We start from the raw sequence: 21,525 nt of genomic DNA, 5'->3' as shown, positions 1-21,525 counted from the left end.
TGAGATTCCGCCCGGACATTTTTTTAGTCTAAAAAAGAGGACATGTCCGGGTAAAAGAGGACGTCTGGTCACCCTACTTTAACGTTCATATTACTTAATCTGTATAGATCACTCTCTTAATATCAAGAGGATTCCTTTTAATAACAATTTAAGAATACAGCAAATATAACTGAAAATTTTACAGTGGTCTTATTCTGAAATAGCACACCAGAATGACGTGATATTAACTGAGTTTTATATTTAGGGTGTGTTCTTTCGTTCTGCAATGAAATTATTATGTGCAAACTAAAGATTTCTCTTAAATAATGGTTTAAATTTAGAATTTTGAATTGATATGACCTGATATCTTCATCACATCCACTAAATGGCAAACATTCATTCATTTATTAATTAAAAATATATATATATTTTTTCCTGTCAGTGACTTTTGGCTTTTCTTTTGAAATCCGTTCACCTACACGCGCTTACCGTAATATTCATACTAAAACAATGAGGGGGATAGTTTGTCCAAGCTTTTCCAAGTGGAGGCTGGATTGACACCGGTGTCTTGCTGTGGTAGAATGTAAAACGGGAAAAAATCCACGGGATATAATTTAAAATATTTTTTCTTGTCACTCAGAGAGGTCCCAGAGCTCCACTTTCTGTTCGCTGTTGTTATTTCCTTTGTATGACATTATATAAATATATCACTTCTAAATGCCCTTTCCAACTTGTGCTTCCCTTTTTAAAACTGTGACATCAAAGCAACAATTGTGTGCCCTTCCGGGATTTTTCACGGTGCTTTTTCTATCCCTTGCTTTGTAGGAGTTAGTGACAGTGAGAGTTGGTTGTTTAAACCTTGAGAGAACTCTTGAGGGTCCTCTGTCAGTCGGGACATTGTCAGAGAATTGGCTTTGCTTATTTTCCCTTATCTTTCATCTGTCAAAATGGATTTACTATCCATCTGGAGGTTGTGTACTCAAGCCTGGTAAGTGACTTGAGGCTGGAGCTTTGGTTTAATTTTTGTCCTTTAATAACACTTAATTTTCAATTGAAATTATATTTAATTTATTATAAATGCACAGTGGGAGGCTTGATAAGAGACAGGTGGGGAATATGTAATTTACTGTCATATATTGTGAAACATTTCACTAAAGAGGTGCTGTTTGGTTAATGAGATTTTGTAGTTTTTATTCACTTTTTTAAAATTTATATTCACTTTAAAAAAATGGACCATGATAAGCTCAATTGTTTTATGAATACACATCAGTAAGTTTATAGGGAGAACCTAATAAACTGTTTTTACAGAAGTGAAAACAAAAGTGACATCAGTTTAACTCTGGGTTGCAAATACTGCATAAAAGCTAGTATTGTTTTTTTTCCCCCATGCATATTGAAGCATGAAGAAATACAGGAACTTTCCCTAGATGACATAGCTCTATTCGGAAAGATTGAATCATTGTGATCAGGGAGATTTTGACGGGAGTGCATCTGCAGAGAAAATTAAACGGACTTCTTGTTCTGAAGACGGACGCAGGTGAGCACTGTGAATACGATTTAAATTGATTAAGGCAGAAGAGATCAGGTAGTTAGTATAGGTTACAGATTGACTCAACATGGTTTTAATGTTTTCAAATAATATTTTTTGATCAATCCAGGCTAGTTGTTTGAATGATTATTAGTGGTTTTCTGTGTTCATGAAGAACCTGTCTGTCACGCACATGGAAAATTAGAGTTTTCCTTTTGTATCAAACAGAGGGACAAGTTGTTCTGTTCTTATCACCCTTTCCCACAAAATAATTGTGTGAATATGATCTGACATATTTGTGGTCAAATTTAATCTTAGATGTTACAGGCAGGTTTGAATCATTGACCCCACGAACTCAGCAACGGTCTGCTGTCATTATCTTTGACAACTTTTTGCAGTACAAAGTGATTCTTTCTGGGATGTGAATCGCTCCAGGTATGTGTCAGTGCCATGTAAATCTTTAGTGTTTTAATGCATGTGGTGACCAAGAGAAATCTAACAGTCATACATTCACAAAGAAAATCTAACTGTCAGCCCTCCTAAATTTGAGTTGGGAAAGCCACCTTGACTTACCATGGCAGGTAGATAAACCATCTCATTTGCCAGTGACATCCTACTGTCAGGGGCTGCATAGATTTCTTTGAAAGACATACAGTATCATGGCTTTTTTCAAAAAAATTGCAACGAAATGACATAGTGTCTCAGCACAGTGTTTCAGTTAAATTATCTGTATGTGTCTGACAATATATAGAGGCCATGCTTCCTATTGCTTTTGTTGAATTTGATGCAGGTGCCTATATCAAGATCATCAAGGTGTCTACACGGTGGAGGAAGAGGCTCTTCTAGCTTTTAAATTTTGGTGGTATTAGTCCTAATATGGTATAAAGCATGATTTGTTAGTGTTTATAGGTAGAAGGATAATATTTTAGCCATTGCTTATTATTATTATTATTTTATGACTAGGATATGGGAAACTGTAGCAATCTGATAAGGCGAGCAGGAGATCTGTGGCTCAGTTTTAGAGGTTTTGGGAGTTTGTCCTACTGTGGAAATGCATACATTTTACAGGTTAAAGCATCACTAGGTAGTATTTTTACATTAGAATTACAGGTTTAAAATCATTTACACTCATAGTGTAAATGAGTGTCAAATTTACATTTGACACTCATAGTTCAGTGACAAGGCTTGTACTGTAAATATGCTCCAGTATTAAAGCTGGGATAGTTTTTCGAATGTGGCTGGGAACTCGTTCTTCTATTTTTTTTGAGCACAGTTTATATTTGCTGTGTGATTGTGCTTTAGTCGCTGAAATGTTTTTTTTTCTCCATTTTTACATTTGACTTCTTTTTGTTCAGTGTCGACCAAATTAAAGTCAAAACACAACACGTCCAAACCCCAGATGCTGTGTTTTGCTTTGGTATGAGCTGCTCGAGTCACTCGGTCGGCCTCAGCATTTAGGTTCTCCTCCATGTTGCTTCCATGTGGCAGATGGAGACAGAATCATGTGACTACAGAGTGATAGTGTGGTTTTAAAGGAACAATACATTACAACACATTGGGGACATAACAGAATTAAAAAAAAATAATAAAAGAGTTAAAAAAATGGATACAGTCATTATAGACAAGATTATGGCGATTAGAATTTCTGAATGTCAATTTTGATTAATTTTTTGATAAATTGCCCAGCCCTAGATTCTGTTGTTGCTACTCCAGGCTCAGTACTACAGAACGTGCACTATGTAACTTTTGGAGGCTGGCAGGAAGCCACCCCACCTGTGATTTCAGAATAGTGATGTAAAAGCCAATTACACTGTTGTTGGAAGCCAAGGAGCAAAAATACCAAATCTTACCTAGCGTTGCTTTAATTGCAACACCTGTGTATGAAAGTGAAACCTTCCTCTTACTTGATTTCTGGAATTTATGAACATAAACTAATAATACTAAATGCCCATCATCTACGGTAGTATTACATTCATGTTGTTGTTGTTTAAGTTATCCAGAAGCAATCATACACCATCAGTATCTGATCTCACTATTCTTGTGGCTGAGTACCATCAAAGCCTTACAGCTGTTGCTAAGGCAAAGAGGGAGAATATACATATTAGTAGCCTTCCTTTCATTAGTTGTGAGCAGGTGTCCACACACATGAATTGATATCACGTATAGTATGTGTTTAGGGTTTATTTTAATGCTGAGCTAAAGCATTCTCCTCCATAAAAAAGTATGGTCTCTTCCATAAAATAAGCCAGTGCAGCAGATTGATCTTTGACTTCTACGTGCTTTGAACCCTTACTATGTAACACATTGCTGCACTCTGTATATTTACATATGAGCAGGTCGCCGTGGACATAGAACTGACAAAGAAGAAGAGCTGAGTGTCTTTCTACTTCTCTTCATTAGACTTTGCCATTTTTTTAACGCAGAGTATCTTGTCTCAGCAGGTTGTTTATATCCACTGAGGCAGCGAGCAAAATTCTGAGCTATTACAGACAAATATGGATAGTGCCAGCATGGATACTTCAGCCAAGCAGAAAAAGACATCCAACAAGAAAAAGGTGGCAATAGTAGGAGGTGGTTTGGTAAGTTCATATGCACTAATTTTTTTTAAACGTATGAATTCATCTGTTGATACACTGAGTCTGTAATTCAGCTGATAGGACTGACCCATAAATCAGAAACAGTAGCCTAGTTAAATATGATCTTCCAGTTCCTTTTGGTAGTGAAGGGTATTTTAATATCTTAATGGATACTTGTGTGATTATGATCAACCTCTATAAAAGAGGTTGGTTGTGTTTTTAATATATGTAAGTGGTATAAGGGGTCAGTAATTTACAAAGTGATTATAAAACTCAGAAAATGTTTGTCAGTTTAACTACACTACTGAAGTTTAGAATCACTGTCTTCAATAATATAAAAACTTGTTTCTTGTTAGAGGACACCTGTGCAGAGGATTTTATTAATGATATTCAAAGCTTCTGACATTTATTACAATTATAATGTCTTTTCAATGTGTTTAAAAACAAGTGAAATTTGCTTCTATATGTCATCTTTTAATTTAGGTTGGAGCCTTAAATACTTCCTTCTTTGCAAAAAGAGGTTTTGATGTTTATCTCTTTGAATCCCGAGAAGGTGAGGAAATACTAGAAAGCTGTTAGGTCATATGGGCTGATAAAATATATGGATTTTAATTAATAATCCAAATACTGATTAATTGGAGCATTAAAGAAGTCTAATAAGGTCCAGAACTTGTATTTTTAACCAAAGATAATTATGCTGCTTCATTGACTGACATTTTTCTTGTTTATCAGATATTCGCTCTGCGAAAGTAGTGAAAGGCAGAAGCATCAATCTTGCCCTCTCCCATAGGGGACGCCAAGCTTTAAAACATATAGGGATTGAAGAGAAGGTATGTACAGTATCTTACTCCATCACAGGCAGCCAGTGAATGAATGAAATATGACAGTGTGTGAATATCAGTTTAAACAAAGAGAGACACTACAAAGAGAGTCAAGTCCAGTCATACCTTACAGCCATTCTACCTTCCCCAGAGGAGACATTGCAGTGATGTACCTCTTCTTCATTTATGACTTCTACCAGTAGAATTATTTGTTTTAAACTGAGAGGTCAGCAGTTGTGTTATGCATGTCTCAGCTGTGACAGTGTCACTAGCTTTTTAAATATGACCTTTCAACATCTCCTTTAATGTTTTGATTTGAGTTTCTTCCTCGTGTGTCTGTCTCATGCAGATTGTATCTATGGGCATCCCAATGAATGCTCGCATGATCCACAGTCTGAGTGGAGCACGTTCACCCATACCATACGGAAAAAAGGGGCAGGTAATATAAACTGATGTTTTCTCTACTACTCAGGCAAGCAAATGCTCTTGTTTCAGTTTCTCATTTGAAAATCTCTCTAAAATTACTTGGTTTTGAAACATTAGAATGTTTAACCATGTAATGTTGGTATATAGATCAGACTTTAATAAATATTAAAATAATTCAACACTGAATTTAAGTATTTGTAAATAAAACTACCAGATAGCAGCACCTATTCAATTCAGACATAGCTACAGTACTTGGGCTTACATATCAGCCCTGAACTAAAAGAAATTTCGCTTGATATTTATGTATTTATATACTAATAACTTCATACACAAGGTCTTTTAGCAAATACAGGAGTGAAGGCTTGCACATTGAGAGCTCCCTAGCAGAAATAAGTGAAAATTTTCATGCTGGCAGTGAACTTCAGAGAACGGCCTCATTTTGTCATTTGTTAATCATAGTCAGTGACAGCAAAACAGAATCCTTTAGGAATAAGAGTTTGCTTACTGTCAGGATTTAAAATAAAAGCTGTTCCCATGCAGCATAAGTACTTCTAGTGCCATAGGGAAAAGTTATATATATAAGACAACACACAGTGCATCAAAGCTTGCTGTGTATGAATCTATGTAGCTACTGACCCTTCTGTGAGCCCATGCTGACACATATCCACCACTGAATGCACGTAATGGGGAGGTGTGCATCAGAACCAGACCTGTGGGAACAAGGCAAGCAGCCAGTGTCAGTGTGATGCTCTGGACAATGTCCATCCATCCATTACCTGTAAGCGCTTATCCAGTTCAGGGTCACGGTGGGTCCAGAGCCTACCTGGAATCATTGGGCGCAAGGTGGGAATACATCCTGGAGGGGGGATGTCCTTCACAGGGCACTCTGGACAATGTTTGGCTGGGAAATCTTGGGTCCTCACATTCAAGTGGACATTACTTTGACAAATACCACCTACCTAAACATTTTAAAGATCAAGTACGCCCCTTCCTGGCAATGTTATTTCATGGTGGTTTTGAAGTCATTAGGGGGGCTATGCAATATTAGGAAGATGGGTTTTAATATTATGGCTTTATTATTGTTCAATATAAGCCTACATGTTACTAATGTTAACACTGAACTCTGTATGTGGACCTCCATATCAAATAGTTAAAAAGCAGCACCGGCCTTAGATGCTCAGGATACAGTTTTTCTGAATTAATATTTTAAACACCGCCCATCTCTTATCTCTACACATACTGCAGATTTGTTGTGGAAATCAACCTTCACTTCAGACAGGAATTAGTGCTTAGTGATTGCAATTAGCAAATCATTGCTTTGCAGACATGTGGCTGATAGTGAACTCTCTGGTGGTTGACATTATTTAGTGATTTACTGATGTCATATATTTAGCCATCTGTACACAGCATTTACATTCAGGGTGAACATAAACTGTGAAATTCATTATTAAGGTGATATTAAGATGTATTCTCACTTTCCGTTTTTGGCAGGTTTAATACAAAATGATGCTTTCTTATAGGTTCCTCACCATACATATACATTATTTTCATCAATGACATATATGTGATCTTGCATAACTTACAGGTAAATGACATTAAGACCATGATCTATGGCCTTAACTCCCTTTACTTAGTCAACAGAACGGCCTCATTTTGTCATTTGTTAATCATTGTCAGTGATGGCAAAACAGAGTCCTTTAGGAATAAGAGTTTGCTTGCTGTCAGGATTTAAAATAAAAGCTGTTCCCATGCAGCATAAGTACTTCTGGTGCCATAGGGATTTACATAGGGAAAGTTTATAAACCAAATTAATATTGTAGGCCAGTTCAACTGTAAATGTTCAGTTATATAGAAATATTGTTGCATATAATAAAATGCTTCTTTAACACAGTTTCTCTTACAGTTTACTTCCTAATTCATTTCCATATGTGAATCCTGTAAATTCCAAACATATTTTAATGCACATATATTTATTGACTGAAGGTGGGCATACATGGATTTATAAAATACCTGCATTTAAGCCTGTCACAATAGAATTTTTTTGTGGTGATATTTTGTTCCAGAAATAATTGCAATAAATTATATTATTGTCATAATGTTAATATAATAGTATGACAATGCAATTTATTACACGTTTAAAGAGCAATGAACTTTTAGCAAAAGCATAGTTAGGTATATTCTGACATTAAAACATTTTTTAAATATCCTAAATAAATAAAATTGCCTAAAATTTTGGTTATGTTCACACTTATTTAAAGAAACACCCAAGTAAACGCAATGGGTAATACTGGGTTCAGCAGAAATAAAATAAAAAATAATGCCCATGCTTTGTATGATAAATCAATAATTTAATTATTGTGATAGGCCTAGCTACATTTACCAGCTGCAGGAACCACTTATTTTCTAGACCCCAAGGCTAATTATGAATGTAAAAAGCCATTTGACATCATACTTCAGATGCCCTGATTTCCATCCTTTTGCGAGTAGAATTACTCATGTTTAGTAAGCTGAGGCAGAACATAATTACATAGAGATCACAACTGATGGAATTATATTGAATCCTGAACAATTTTTCTAAGAAGTGCAGCTGCAGTTAAATCATCAGCTTATTAGCACTTGTAACTAACTAATCATCTTGCTAAAAAAAGGACAGAGATGTGCAGAGAGGAGAGAGACTAAAAGAGGGAAACAGGCAAAAGCAGAAAATCTGTCTGTCTGACTCGAAATGGCCTTCTCTCAAAGCCAGGAAATGCTTTTAAATACAAGTGCTTAAGTGCTGGATTAAAGTTCACTCTGTGTATGAAGGGCAGACATGATGTGAACTCTCACTGTGGAACAGGAACATTTCACTGAGCCTCCCAGGTCATTCTTTGTGAGATATCTGTGGCTCCACACCATCTATTACAGATCTTCAGCTCTTGAGTTGAACATACACTGTGTGGCCAAATGTTTATGAACACATGCTCAACATTTCTTCTTAAATCAAAGTAATTAATCAATACTTATATATTTTAACATTTCTGTGAGAAATTGACTACATACCGAATGTAGAATGAAATACAGAATGGTGCTCCATTACCCCAGAGAATGCATATTATATGTTCTCTACGCTTAATTTGAATGCCTGTATCCACAGTCGTTACAATATAAAGTAGCAGAACTCAGAAATTATAAGAAACTTTTGGTTTTCATCATTTGTTTTAAGATATCAGCGTAGAATTAAAATTAGAATTAGAATCACTATATTGGCCACTGTTCTCGCACACAGAGGAATTTGTTCTCTGCATTTAACCCAATCCATGCAGTGAAACACACATTTACACACACTAGTGAACACTAGGGGGCAGTAAGCACACATGCACGGAGCTGTGGGCAGCCCTATCCAGACACGACCCAGGGAGCAGTTGCATACCTTCTGGAAGCTTGGGCTGTATCTGTATACATTGGTGTTTATTGTGATTTCTTGCTCTTTCTTTTTAGTTTGGCCTTAAAAATCTTCAAAGTGTAGATGAAAATGTTTGAGATTCAGCCTTAATGGTGTTTGGGTGTAATTGCAGAGCGACGCAGAAGTATAAACGCTCGCAACAGCGTAGGCTCTGCGTCGACTGAACGCAGATATATAAACCAGCCTTTAGACGGCGGGTGCCAGCGCTAACACTACGTTCTCGAACCGACTGTAACCGGAAGCGTAGCGGCTACCCAGCTGTTATTGCGGAGGCAAACATCTCTAACGACTCCGGTCTGCGCTGTGTGCGTAGCGGATACCTAGCTGTCTGTGCGGCGGCCACTCTGCCATTATTAATCAGTCTTTGCTTCATGGCCACGTCCCCCCAATCTACAAAGTTGCAGCAGTAACTAAGATCCTTAAAAAACTGGTCTTGTGTAGAATCATTTAAACAACTTCAAGAAAAAAATATTTGCCCTATCTCTAACCTGCCCTTCATTTCACCATTCTTGAAAAAGAAGTGGCCAACACGCTTAAAACCTTTCTTGAATCAAATAACCTTTTTGATCCATTTCAGTCAGGTTTCTATCCATTTCACTGCACTGAAACTACCCTGTTTAAAGTAATCAATGACTGGTTGGTAAACAAGCTGAAAAACTCATCCATGCATTAATCTCAAACTGTTTTATTATTGTAACCCTCTCCTCTCTGGTATTAATTCCTTTCCAAACTCAGCAGCCCACCTTCTTAACCACACTCACTCGCATCAACACATTGCACCGTTTTGATCTTCACTGGCTCACTGTAAAATACCATATTCAGTATAAAATCGTGCTGCTCACATACAAAGCCTTAAATAAACTTGCCCCTTCCTACCCATCAGGACTTCTTCAGCCCTACAGACCCTCACGCACCCTTAGATCTTCCACCACTGGCTGACTATCCATTCCCTCTTTGAATATTCACAGCCTAGGAGCCTGGAACACTCTTCCCTCACAAATCCAGCAATCAAACACGGTTTTCTTTTAGGTCTCAGTATAAAACTCATATTCTCCCAGTCTCATAAATGTTTGTTTTTTCATGTTGTCTTTATGTTGTCCGTCTGTTGCTATATTACCTGAAATTTGTAACTGTCTTTGGATTCTTGAAAAGCACTTCATAAATGTATTGTATTATTATTACCACAGTAGTGTATAACGTTATGCCACAAACAACGCCTCTCTCAGCCAAAAAGATCAGGCCAACTTGACTTGGCAAGCTATCCCATATTACCTGGATTATGTCACAGTGTCAAACACTGAGCTGCAATGTCCACATAGTTTTATCCAAGAAAGTGTTACAAGGCAGACTGTGAGAAAAATACTTTTCAACATGTATAAATAAATCTTTACTTAGACTTAAACAACAACAATTAAGCTAATTGAAAATTATGCCCAATTGGAAAAGTGTTTATCAAATGTTTATGTAGGCTTTTAAAATGTAAGGCATTTGGAAGTGTTATGTTGCCTTAAAAACACCACATTAAAACACTATAGATCGAAGATATATGCAGCCTTCCGGTAAAAAGTCATGAATTAATGGCCTTAATGTCCAAAAAGCGCATAATGTCCAAGAGTGTCACGACCGGGTCAACTGACTGAGGCGGATACAATCGCTGTAACACATCAGATTTATTGAGACCAAAGAATGAACTGAGACAGGCCTAGACAGGAAGACAGAGAGGTCTATTTAGAGAATTAGATACAGACCAGACAAGCACAAGTAATAGAAGGCAGACCAGATAGTTACAGAGAAGATACCAACAGATAAAAGAGAGAGACAAACAGACTAGAGGGAGATATACAACAGTACTAACAGTCTAGGGAGAGAAACAAATAGACTAGTGCAACAACAATCCAAACAGTGAAACAAGGGAACTTAAATACACACCACAGACAAGGACCACCTAGGACAGATAACTAGGGGGCAGGACCATAAAGGAGGCACAACAAGAGGGTGGAGCTAAGGCGGAGACAAGGAGGGAGGCAGGTACAAAACAGTAACAGAGCCATGTGCTTCTAGCACATGGTAAAGAAGGAAATGAGACAGACAGAGCAGGAGCACACTAGACAGGACAAAAGCATGACAAAGAGATACATTTAACATTTAGCCTTAGGCCAAATCTCTCTCATTTATACAATTAGGGCCCCATTTGTTTGTATATGCCATCATTTTTTACTACTGTGTTTTATTTAGGGACTAGTGGGCCATCTGAGATTTAACTTCTCATTGAAATCCATTCATTACAGACCTGGTGTACTTGGCCTATGCAAGCAATTAACCAGCTTAATTTTCAACGTTAGGAGTCTTGAAAAAACACATGAGCTGGATTTCATCTGTTAAGAATCAATATCACTTGGCGGCACGGTGGCTTAATTAGCACATTCGCCTCTCAGCGCTGGGATCTTGGGTTCAAGTTCCATCTGGGTGGAGTTTCCATGTGCTCCCCGTGTCTGCATGGGTTTCCTCTGGGGTCTCTGGTTTCCTCCCACAGTCCAAAAATGTGGAGGTTAGGTGAATTGGCTTCTCTAATAACCGTCCTGGTGTATAAGTGAATTTGTGTATGTGTGGGAGTGAATGAGTGAATATGTGTGCCCAGATATGGATTGGTGCTCTATCCTGGTTGAAACCCTAGTGCCTGATGCAGTCCTCCAGGTGAACGGTCGTTCCTGGTTGAGAGTACACTGTGCGTGTTTGGCTGCCGCTTCTCGCCAGCAATGTGTGTGTAGATTGAATGTTGAGTGTTAATTTTAAAGCGTCCTTGGGTTTCTTGACAGGCACTATATAAGTGTAACTTTTTATAAATAAATAAATAAACTTGTCTTTCCCTTTCAGTATATCCTCTCTGTAGGCAGAACCAACCTTAATAAGGAGCTACTAACAGGTATTTCCAAGCATTTTTATTTGATTATGATTTATTCCTTTGTTTTATGATCTGTATTTTTTTTCTATGACAGGTAATGCTTTAAGTCATTAATTTATTTTACTTACAGCATTATGCCACCAAAGTATGTGAGGCTGTGAGATTAGCAGTTATTTATTATTTAAATTATAGTCAGATTCTTTTTTTTTTTTAATCAGTAGGATGACAATTAGGCATGAGTGTGTGTCCTGTTGTATTAAAGTATCATCTTCACAACACATGCTTGTGAATGTTTTATGGCATGAGAATGTTCTGGTAATCACAGAAAGTGTTGTTGCTGCTCATTAGGCTGATATAGGTAACATATCCATCTCCAGTGAGTTTGGACTTCACCAGTCCTCAGCCAGTTTGTGTAAAATTGGAGGAGCAATGTTATGATCCTCAGGTGTGGTTTACCAATGTCACAGAGAAACAGTGTATCTTCCAAGCTAAAATGTTGATGTTCATGAAGCGTGTTAATATTAAATGTTCATCAGAAGAGCGCACAATAGCAGTTGTGTGCATGGCAGTATTGCATGGACAATGCCACTACTCTTGAAAAAGAACATTGCTTTCCATCTGCAGTTTGTGAAAGATCAATTTGACAAGCAAGAGGGCTTTTGAAAGACATCTTTTTGAGGAACATTTTTGCTGCATATAGGGGTCACATCAAGTACTGAAAGTAATGGTTTACGTATTTTTTTTGCATCTCACAGATATGTGACTCCAGTTATTTACTAATGAAAACAATCTAAACAAGTTTAATATTTTTGTCTCACATTTAATTTGGTTTGTGTGTGAAAATATGTTTTAGACAAAATGTATACAAAAAATAACACAGTTCTCAAGATTAACATTTTTTTTTCACTGTTTCATTTGTCTTATCACTTAAGCGGCAGAAGCATTTCCAAATACAAAACTGAACTTTGACCACAAGCTGCTTGACTGGAGCCCAGAAACTGGGGTCATGACTTTCAGTGGGTAAATAATCTGAGCTTGGCGTTTTTCCTCATTTACATTCATAAATAAATTATGCATAAATAAAAATATTCAGATTGGACTGAGTGATAAAAAGATTTTGTTAGAAAAACAGGATGTTGTAGATGCAAGTAGAGTCTCCAGCTGGGAATGAACAATCCCCTAAGCAATAAATGTGCTGGTTTATTTTTAGCTGTTTTAATAAATGGCCAGGCGTTATTCATAACATGCAAATGTAGTAAATATTGCTAGGTATGAGTGAGGATTAGTCATCTCAGCGTTTAGGACATGATAAGTTAAAATTAATGTGAGTCTGTATATGTTTTATAGATGTTGTGATTGAAAATGCCCAAAAAATTCAATTTATGTTGCAATATTTAAACCTGAGAAATAGTATTGGTACTTTGAGTACACCTTTAAAAGCAAATTTTGATGTTCTTTGATCCTAAGACATACTTACGGAGCTGAAAAGTTCTGATTAGTACTGACTGACCAAAAGTTAATACATTCATTTTCAACTGAAAATGTTATAAACATTGATTCTAGGCCTGATGGAGCTGAAAGGGAGTTCCAGGCAGATCTCATTGTGGGCTGCGATGGTGCCTTCTCTACCACCAGGAAGCAGTTCTTACGTCGAAGCCGCTTTGATTACAGCCAGACCTACATTCCTCATGGATACCTCGAGCTCACTATGCCCCCTAGGAATGGTGATGTAAGTGCTGGAAACCGGATCAGATCTCTCCTATTGCGTATGTGCCATTCTGTTGTGTATGTGTGTATTTAATTAAAAACAAAGCAAATATCTTAATTCTGTTCCATATCTGTTTGTAGAATACTATTTCTAAGCACTTAGATGATTCAATGCATCATTGAAGGCTGGTGGCTACTTTGATTTACAATGTAATGTCATCCCTGTTTCAGTTTGCAATGGAGCCCAATTTTCTACACATCTGGCCCAGGAACACATTTATGATGATTGCTTTGCCTAACTTGGTAAGTCTTAGACAGTTCCTAAACTAAAATAAATAGTGTACTCATTATAGCCAACTGTAGAGTTTTTAAATATTTTGTTAACACAGATTAACACAGGCTTGATTTAAAAACATCTAAACTATATGATCAAATGCTTTTGGACACATTTTCATCCAATATTTATTCTGTGCTGAGTGTTATAAACAGATAGAGTTTCTCTTCAGTAACTGCATCTAGTGTTCTAGGAAGGTATTAGACTACATTTTGGAAAACTTGGTGATAATTCGATTGCATTTAACCACAAACATATTAGTGAGGTCGGGCACTCCAACTCATTTCAAGAGTACTAATAAGTGTTTGACCACCCCAGAGTACACTTCCAGTGTACTACAGTTCCATGCCTATGGCTTTTACAAATGCATCTCAATAAATTAGAAAATAATCAAAAAGTTAATTTATTTCATTCATTCAATAAAAAAATCATATTATTAAAAGCCAATGAAATCCCAAAAGTCATTATCTCAGAAATTTTGAATAATCAACACAAAACACCTGCAAAGATTTCCTAAGCCTTTCAAATGGTCCCTTAGTCTGGTTCAGTAGGCTACACAATCATGAGGAAGACTGCTGATTTGACAGACGTCCTGAAGGCAGTCACTGACGCCCTCCTGCTGTATCCAAGCATGTTAATGCAAAATTGAGTGGAAGGAAAAATGTGGTAGAAAAAGGTGCACAAACAACAGGGATAACCACAGCTTTGAAAGAAGTGTCAAGAGAAGGCCATTTAAAAATTTGGGGGAGATTTACAAAGAGTCCTACAGAGAGTGCTTCAAGAGCCACCAGGATATGGGATACAACTGTCGCATTCCTTGTGTCAAGCCACTCATGACCCAGAGACAAAACACGAGAAGCGTCTTACCTGGGCCAAGGAGAAAATAGACTGGACTGTTGCTCAGTTGTCCAAAGTCTTGTTTTCAGATGAAAGTAAATTTTGCAATTCATATTAATTGGGTATTGTCAAGAGGAAGATAAGGGACACCAGACCTAGCAATTCAGACTAGCTGAAGGCCACTATCAAAGCAACCAGGACTTCTATAACACCTACCAGTGCCACAGGCTGATCACCACTATAAAAGTTGTATATGCAGTATGTAGAATGTCACAGTAATTAGTGACTATAAGGTGTGTCTGCAGACTTCTGGACATGCAGTTTTGACCTTTGATTCTTTTTCCAGATGATCCAGATTATAAAAATGATATCAAAATATATTTCTTACAACATAAAATGCAAATTAGCAATAGCAAGAAGCCCTATAAACATTGCATATTGCATTTTAGGTAACATGCCCTGCTGCACTCATCTTCTCTATCCCAGAATTATGAATTCTAACAATGAAAATGCTAAATAACATTGCTCTCTTGTGAAAGAAAATTTAAGGTTTTAGATATAAGCTATCGTGTGTCATGACTGCTGTCGATTAACGCTTGTAAAACATTTTTGAGTTTGAGAAGGGAACTTTATGTATTAAAATATATAATATATTTGTATGTGTGTATGTGGAGGCTCAGTTTAATTGCAACTTAAATCCATCTGTAATATGTTTAAAAGGACAAGACCTTCACCTGCACGCTGTTTATGCCATTTGAGGATTTTGAGAAAATCAGAACAGGTGATGAAGTAATCAACTTCTTTCAAAGGAACTTCCCTGATTCCATACCTCTCTTTGGAATGTAAGTAGTTTCTTCTCCCTCTTCTGCTTCTCCTACCTGTCTTGTGCTTCTATTGAGACTCTCAACTGCGACATGCTTGCTGCACTCTCTGAAGTGTGAAATTGCATGTAAGCAGATCCACTGCCCTCAGTTCAGTTTTTAATTTGCAAAGGACAAAATGCAGCCAGTGACAGGTAGATATGAAAACTGTTGAGCTGTGCAGCTCTTTAAATCCCTATAGGAATAAAAGTTTGTTCGACTCAAGTGCTGACAAACGGCTGAATTTGGTGTTCTGTTTGATGTTCTAGCTTGAGTAAGAACAGAGGTTTTCAATTTCACATGCAATGCTGAGTTTTGATTATGCTTATTGTTACAAATATTTTATAGCAAAATGTAGTTCTACATACATTTATAACACATTTCATTGCTATTACAATAGCATGAATATGGTATGAATATGATGTTACTAGTCATGGATATGGAGAATTTATTTTGCAGTTGTGCATTATCAGATTGTTTCAGGCTGCTTTAGGCTCACTGTTCAAAAGAGCGGAATGGATTAGTGTCAAAATGAATGAACTAATTAGATTAGCACAGTAAATATAAGAGGCTTGGAAAAAAATGTTGTATTTCTGTATGAAGTTACCAAATTTCCATTAATGATTAATGATGGCTCTAATTATTGTGGGTTGTTTTTAGGGATGCCCTGAAGAGGGATTTTTTCCAGCTGCCTGCTCAGGCCATGGTGTGGGTGAAGTGCTCTCCTTATCACTTGCTGGACAGGTGTGTCCTAATGGGTGATGCTGCTCATGCCATGGTGCCGTTCTATGGCCAAGGCATGAATGCGGTGAGTAGAGAAGGGAAAAAAAAGCTGTAAAATATAGTTAAAACACCATAATTTATTTTCGTGTGGTTGAACTTACTTTTGTCACATAATGCATAATGTTCATGTGAATATGATATTTTACCACAGAAGATTTTGAAAATATATTATATTTTAACATTGCCCTTAGACTTTAACATTGGGAGTACAACAGGAGAAGTACAACAGGAGAGCAACACAGAAAACTGAACTATATTCATATGGATGTAATCAGCAATGTGTAATGGAAACCTGTAATCTGGTAACTTCCTAACCGTGCTTTCATTATCCACCTGTGTTTCTTAGGGCTTTGAAGACTGCCTAGTCTTCAGTGAGATCATGGATCTGTATAATGAAGACTTTGGTATGTCAGTTTCAATTTCACGACTCTGTTGAGTAATGTCATGCATTTTTAAAACCATTCTCCACTGTTACCCGTTGTACTAGGTCAAGCCAAAAGCACAAATAAGTCCAAATATAGTATAACATTTTTACTTACTGTCCAAATATATATCATTTAATTTCCAGGTTAACCAGAATGTATTCTTTGTGACAGTGTTTATGAAATTTACTGAATAATATGCGCTTACAGGTACATCTTGTGTTGAAACCAAGCAAAGTATTCTTAAGGGTCTTGTTTTTCATAGAAATGCACAGAATATTTATTTTAATTATGTGTGTTTTTCTGCAGCTGCTGTGCTCCCTGAATACACAAGAGTGCGTGTTCCAGATGATCAGGCTATGGCTGAATTAGCTATGTACAACTACATTGAGGTGATTAAAAGAATAACAATATAAATATATGCTGGTGTCCTATTAGAAGAACACATCTTAAATATAGTTTATATACTTAAAAACTCATGGGTGTAAGAGTATAATTTAAAATATATTATTGTGTTATTATTATATTGTTCCTAGATATTTTACTCTTTTTTATTATTATTATTAAGTTCATTGGCAGATAATTTGGCTTGTTTTAAGGATTATGTTTGGATAAAACAACATATATGTCGAATCTCATCATATTCTTACAGTAATCTCACAATGAGACGTATAACAAATTGACTACATTTCAGACATGTTCACTTGCCAAGATATCTTTTATATCAGTGTTCAACTGAAAGTACAACCATTTTAGTAAATGTTTACTTCTAAAACCTAGTTCTCAATGTAATGTGTGGTTAGTTCCTGTTCTATATTTATGTGCATTATCTGTTTTATACAATAACATGTAACGTAAAAGTTCAGTGAATATCTGCATCCTCCACTCATTAAGCACATTCTTCAGCAGGGCTTCCATAAATCTGACACGCAATTAATATCCATTGTATTGTAGTCCAGTAGGTAGAGTTCTGCTCTAGACAGGGCACAATTAAGTGGGTGGGGTGAAGAACTGATAACAGAATTAAGGAATAGAGCAGAGGATTAGCTTAGTTGAACTTTGAGATAATTTACATATAAATATTAAAACTTTCCTTCATGTACGCAACCTGCTAAAAATATTCACAGTTTTAGAGACAGGAAAGGAATATGTTAATGAATGTGAAAACTTTTTGCCAGCTCAGGATTCAACAGTTTCATGAATTCAGATTTTTGGGTGTGTGTCTTGTTTTCCCCTTCCTAACAAAATGGCTGTGTGTTAAATCCTAGATTGCAGGTAGATAGGATTCAAGGGCTGTCGTTCACTCCTTTTTAGTAGCCCAAGGATAACACACATGAAATTCTGTGGTGATTTCACCAGAAAGCTTCTGCCTCTTCTATGGAAAAAAGTAAATAAGTGTTGATTTGAATTATTTTTTTCTGCTGTTAGTATCATTATGTTGGCAGTATTTTGAAGATTGTTAGAAATTGCTAGTAATATTCTGCCTCTTCTGGCAAATGATCCTCAGATTGCTCCATTTGATTTGGTCAAGAATTGTTAGGATCTGTCCTATCCTCAAATATGTCAGATGACTAGTGTTTGCATGATGCATGGCTCTGCAGATTTCCACAGTGCATAGTTGTAATTTTAGAAGCTTACAAATGAACACATTCTCCTTGAACCCAGATGTATTTGAAATTGGTAGATGTTTATACAAATATAAAAAAGCCTTAATAAAGCCTGCTTGTCTGAACTAAACTTATAAGCTGCCAATCAGTTTGTAACATTACTGTACAACTGTATTAATTACAATCTTTTTCTTCCAACCTTGTGTCATAGATGAGAGCACATGTCAACACCAGATATTTCCTATTCCGCAAATACTTGGACAACACACTCCATTTTTTCATGCCAAGGACAATCGTCCCTCTCTACACAATGGTAAATTAGATTGGGAACTTCCCAACCTTAGGAATTCTACTCTGGAAAATTTCAAAAAAAAAAAAAAAAAAAACATAAAAGTGCTGCGTACTGTGCTACATTCATATTTCTGATGATTTTCTCTTAGATTACCTTCACCAGAACACGGTATCATGAAGCAGTGATCCAGTGGCAATGGCAGAACAAGGTAAAAATAAAATAAGAAGTGTGTGTGAGATTCTTCAGGTCTTTGAGTAGGTGTGCTATTGACCAGTAGCCTAGCAGGTTTTCTTTGCTGCTGTGCAAAGCCTCTGAGGAATTCAGAAATGCTTTTTCTGAGTAGAACACATAGCACAAGGTTAGTGGGAATGGAAAGTGGTGTCTCAGAGCCACCTGGAAAACAAGCCCCTAAGCATCAGCTTATCAACCACTTTAGATGGTGACAGAGAAGGTCAGTGGTCATTTTATTCAGATTGCAAAAACTGCCTTGAATGACTCTGTCATTGGGACAATGTCATGTCCAAAGGCTTCTCTGTCGCTGCCACTGAGCTCTTTATTCTGAGACAGGCCTAAGGTAATCAGGGAGAGAAGAAAAGGCAGGAGTGTGCACTTTATAAAGTGTGCTTTATCACAATTAAAAATGTTCATTCAAGTGTTTAACAAATGTAAGTGTAACGGGATGTTTGGAGGACCCCGTAAATCCTTTTTTTTCTTTGGAGCTTTATTTCTATTTTGTATTTTCTCTTTTGCTTCTTTTTTTGTATAGATTTTTTAACTATACTTTTAAGCTGTTATTTCTCTTTTTTGTCTCTTTTGATTTAGTTTTTTCTCTCTCTTTTTTAAATTTGAAAATACCATGCCAGTCAGCTCTCCAAAAAAACAAAGTAAAAAAAAAAACAACAACAAACAAACCAAAGCATGATGCTGAACCTCTCAAACCCATTTCAAACACTTTACTATTGGAAAAACATTAATACAATTTAAAAAGTTATTTAAAGAACTATAGGTTGGCCTTTTATGATGGCTTCCCAGCTTATGTCATGGAGGCCCACTACCCTGTATTATGTACTATAAATCTATTGTTTTTATACACCCAATTCAAATTAATAAGGGGTTTTTAATGAGCAGATTATTTGAATCAGATGCAGTTTTATCCATAGATGCTCTGCCCACAAGTTGAGGGAGGGTCTGCTACTTTCGGTACACTAATCTGGCCTCACTGACAGGATTCAGCCTGCTGCATTCTGACTGGCTTTCAGTACATCTGCGTATACGCATTTCCATGTATTGGTCTCACATGAATCATAAAGACTGCCTCCTTCTACTCATCATGCCAAAATAGCAGACTTGTGATTGGTCCTTTTGAGTGTCGGTCAAATTTCCTTTCCTGCAGTATTAGACGGTTTTTGGCCACATTAAGTGCCGAAAGGCACTAGATTCTCCCAAACGAGTCTGGCAATGCAAGGCTAAATCAGATGTAAAGATAGCAGAGAAAAAGCTTTGGAATGTGAAGCAATATGAATTATGTTCCAATATTAAAGGTGTTCTTTGTCCTCTGCAGGTGATCACTCGGGGACTGTGGATCTTTGGGACAATTTCTATACTGGGAGTGTCTTACTATTATTTACAATTCTGTCCCAAGAAACCTCACCTTACTGCACTACAGCAGCTGTGGAAACAAGTTATTGCTCTCAAGTGGCTCACAAAGTAAAGATTACAGTGGAAGACAGCATTCTCCAGCAAGTCCTAGTCATCCTGAGGTCAAAAAGGTGCCAGAGAAACTAAAAACTTTCCCCTGGTCCCAACGTGATGTCTAGCTTTGTTTCAGCCTCTCAGTTCCAACATATGTTCCAAAAATTCTGAAGTATCAGAATTGACCCCACCCCCCACATCATGAATTACATCAAATCAGTTAATTTGGGTAGAGAATGATGTCAGTTATGCACTTGTATTCAGGAGATGATAGTGTTTAAAAAAACAAAACAATGCGCAAAAAAAAAAAAAAAAACATCTGAACTGAGTGAAGGCCAGACAAGGGCTGGGATTTTATTGACCAGCCCAGTGCAGCATTAATTCTTAGCGGGATAATTCAATGTTGGCAGTAATTACAGAAATGGGATTTTGCCTATTTAAATGCTCAGACCTCACTGGAGGTTCATGCATGTATCGGCATTAGCGTGTTTTCAACATGCAGTGTTTATGCTTTATTAACAGGTCATGTCTGAGTAAACAATAAAAACAGTATGTTATATGATACTTTACCTTTTTGGACCATTGTAGCATTATATGTGGTATGTTAAGCTTACTGATATTCCAGATAATTCCAGAATAAATGCTTTTGTTAGATTTAGGTAAATTCTTAGTGCAATCCTGAAGTATGTAACTTGGTGTCTGCTCTTATCTCTAGTGTTGTGGACCATTTAAAAACTACTGCCTTATAACCCACAAATGAAACTGACTTTGAGTGGGCAAATTATATGACTTCAGGTTATGGACATCCCCATATAGTGCAAATTATTCTTGCTATTCTGTCTTCCTAGCATTTCTAAAGAGATATTATATTAAGAGCTATGGACATATTATGCTCACCTTATGTTGTTTACATATTATCTTTCATTACTTAATTTTCCACTCACAAGTCTCCTTAACCCCATAGCTTGAGCACACAGAGTATGGATGAGGTGTGTCCATGTCAGCAATGTTAATTCTTTCTGAAGTCCTGTCCTCTAGCCTTAATCAGAGCTATTCAGAATGGCGCTGCCTGGGTTTTTGGGGATCGAGTGCTGGTGTTAATTCTAATATAGACCTTATTTATCTCAGTTTTCCATTCCTTATACCATTTTTAAATAATGCCAAATAAAAGATTATTTCACAGTATCTGCATATAACTCTGGCACACTGAAGAGAGAGAGGTCCAGTAAACGAAAAGTGAAAAGACGTTTATGTATCTAAATAGAATGTCTCTTTATTGGTTTCATACTTGATCAAGGAGTCCTGTTAGAAACA

At 36.7% G+C, this 21,525-nt stretch overlaps 1 protein-coding gene across 1 annotated transcript; it reads left to right on the top strand.

The window, feature by feature from the left end:
* The first annotated feature begins 507 nt into the window (after nucleotides 1-507).
* On the top strand, nucleotides 508-21,485 carry LOC136705736 (kynurenine 3-monooxygenase). The gene is made up of 18 exons (XM_066679466.1): nucleotides 508-665; nucleotides 805-967; nucleotides 1,379-1,516; nucleotides 3,949-4,086; nucleotides 4,567-4,636; nucleotides 4,816-4,913; nucleotides 5,254-5,343; nucleotides 11,650-11,698; nucleotides 12,610-12,697; nucleotides 13,241-13,406; nucleotides 13,616-13,687; nucleotides 15,276-15,397; nucleotides 16,076-16,223; nucleotides 16,545-16,602; nucleotides 16,930-17,012; nucleotides 18,439-18,540; nucleotides 18,668-18,727; nucleotides 20,081-21,485. The coding sequence occupies exons 4-18, from the start codon at nucleotides 4,003-4,005 to the stop codon at nucleotides 20,228-20,230; spliced, it is 1,440 nt and encodes a 479-aa protein (XP_066535563.1). The 5' UTR covers nucleotides 508-665; nucleotides 805-967; nucleotides 1,379-1,516; nucleotides 3,949-4,002; the 3' UTR covers nucleotides 20,231-21,485.
* Nucleotides 21,486-21,525: the final 40 nt, after the last annotated feature.

This window comes from Hoplias malabaricus, chromosome 8, assembly GCF_029633855.1.
Source record: "Hoplias malabaricus isolate fHopMal1 chromosome 8, fHopMal1.hap1, whole genome shotgun sequence".
Classification (NCBI taxonomy): domain Eukaryota; kingdom Metazoa; phylum Chordata; class Actinopteri; order Characiformes; family Erythrinidae; genus Hoplias; species Hoplias malabaricus.
Note: the sequence above shows the minus strand (reverse complement) of the source record. Positions and strands in the feature narration are given on the sequence as shown.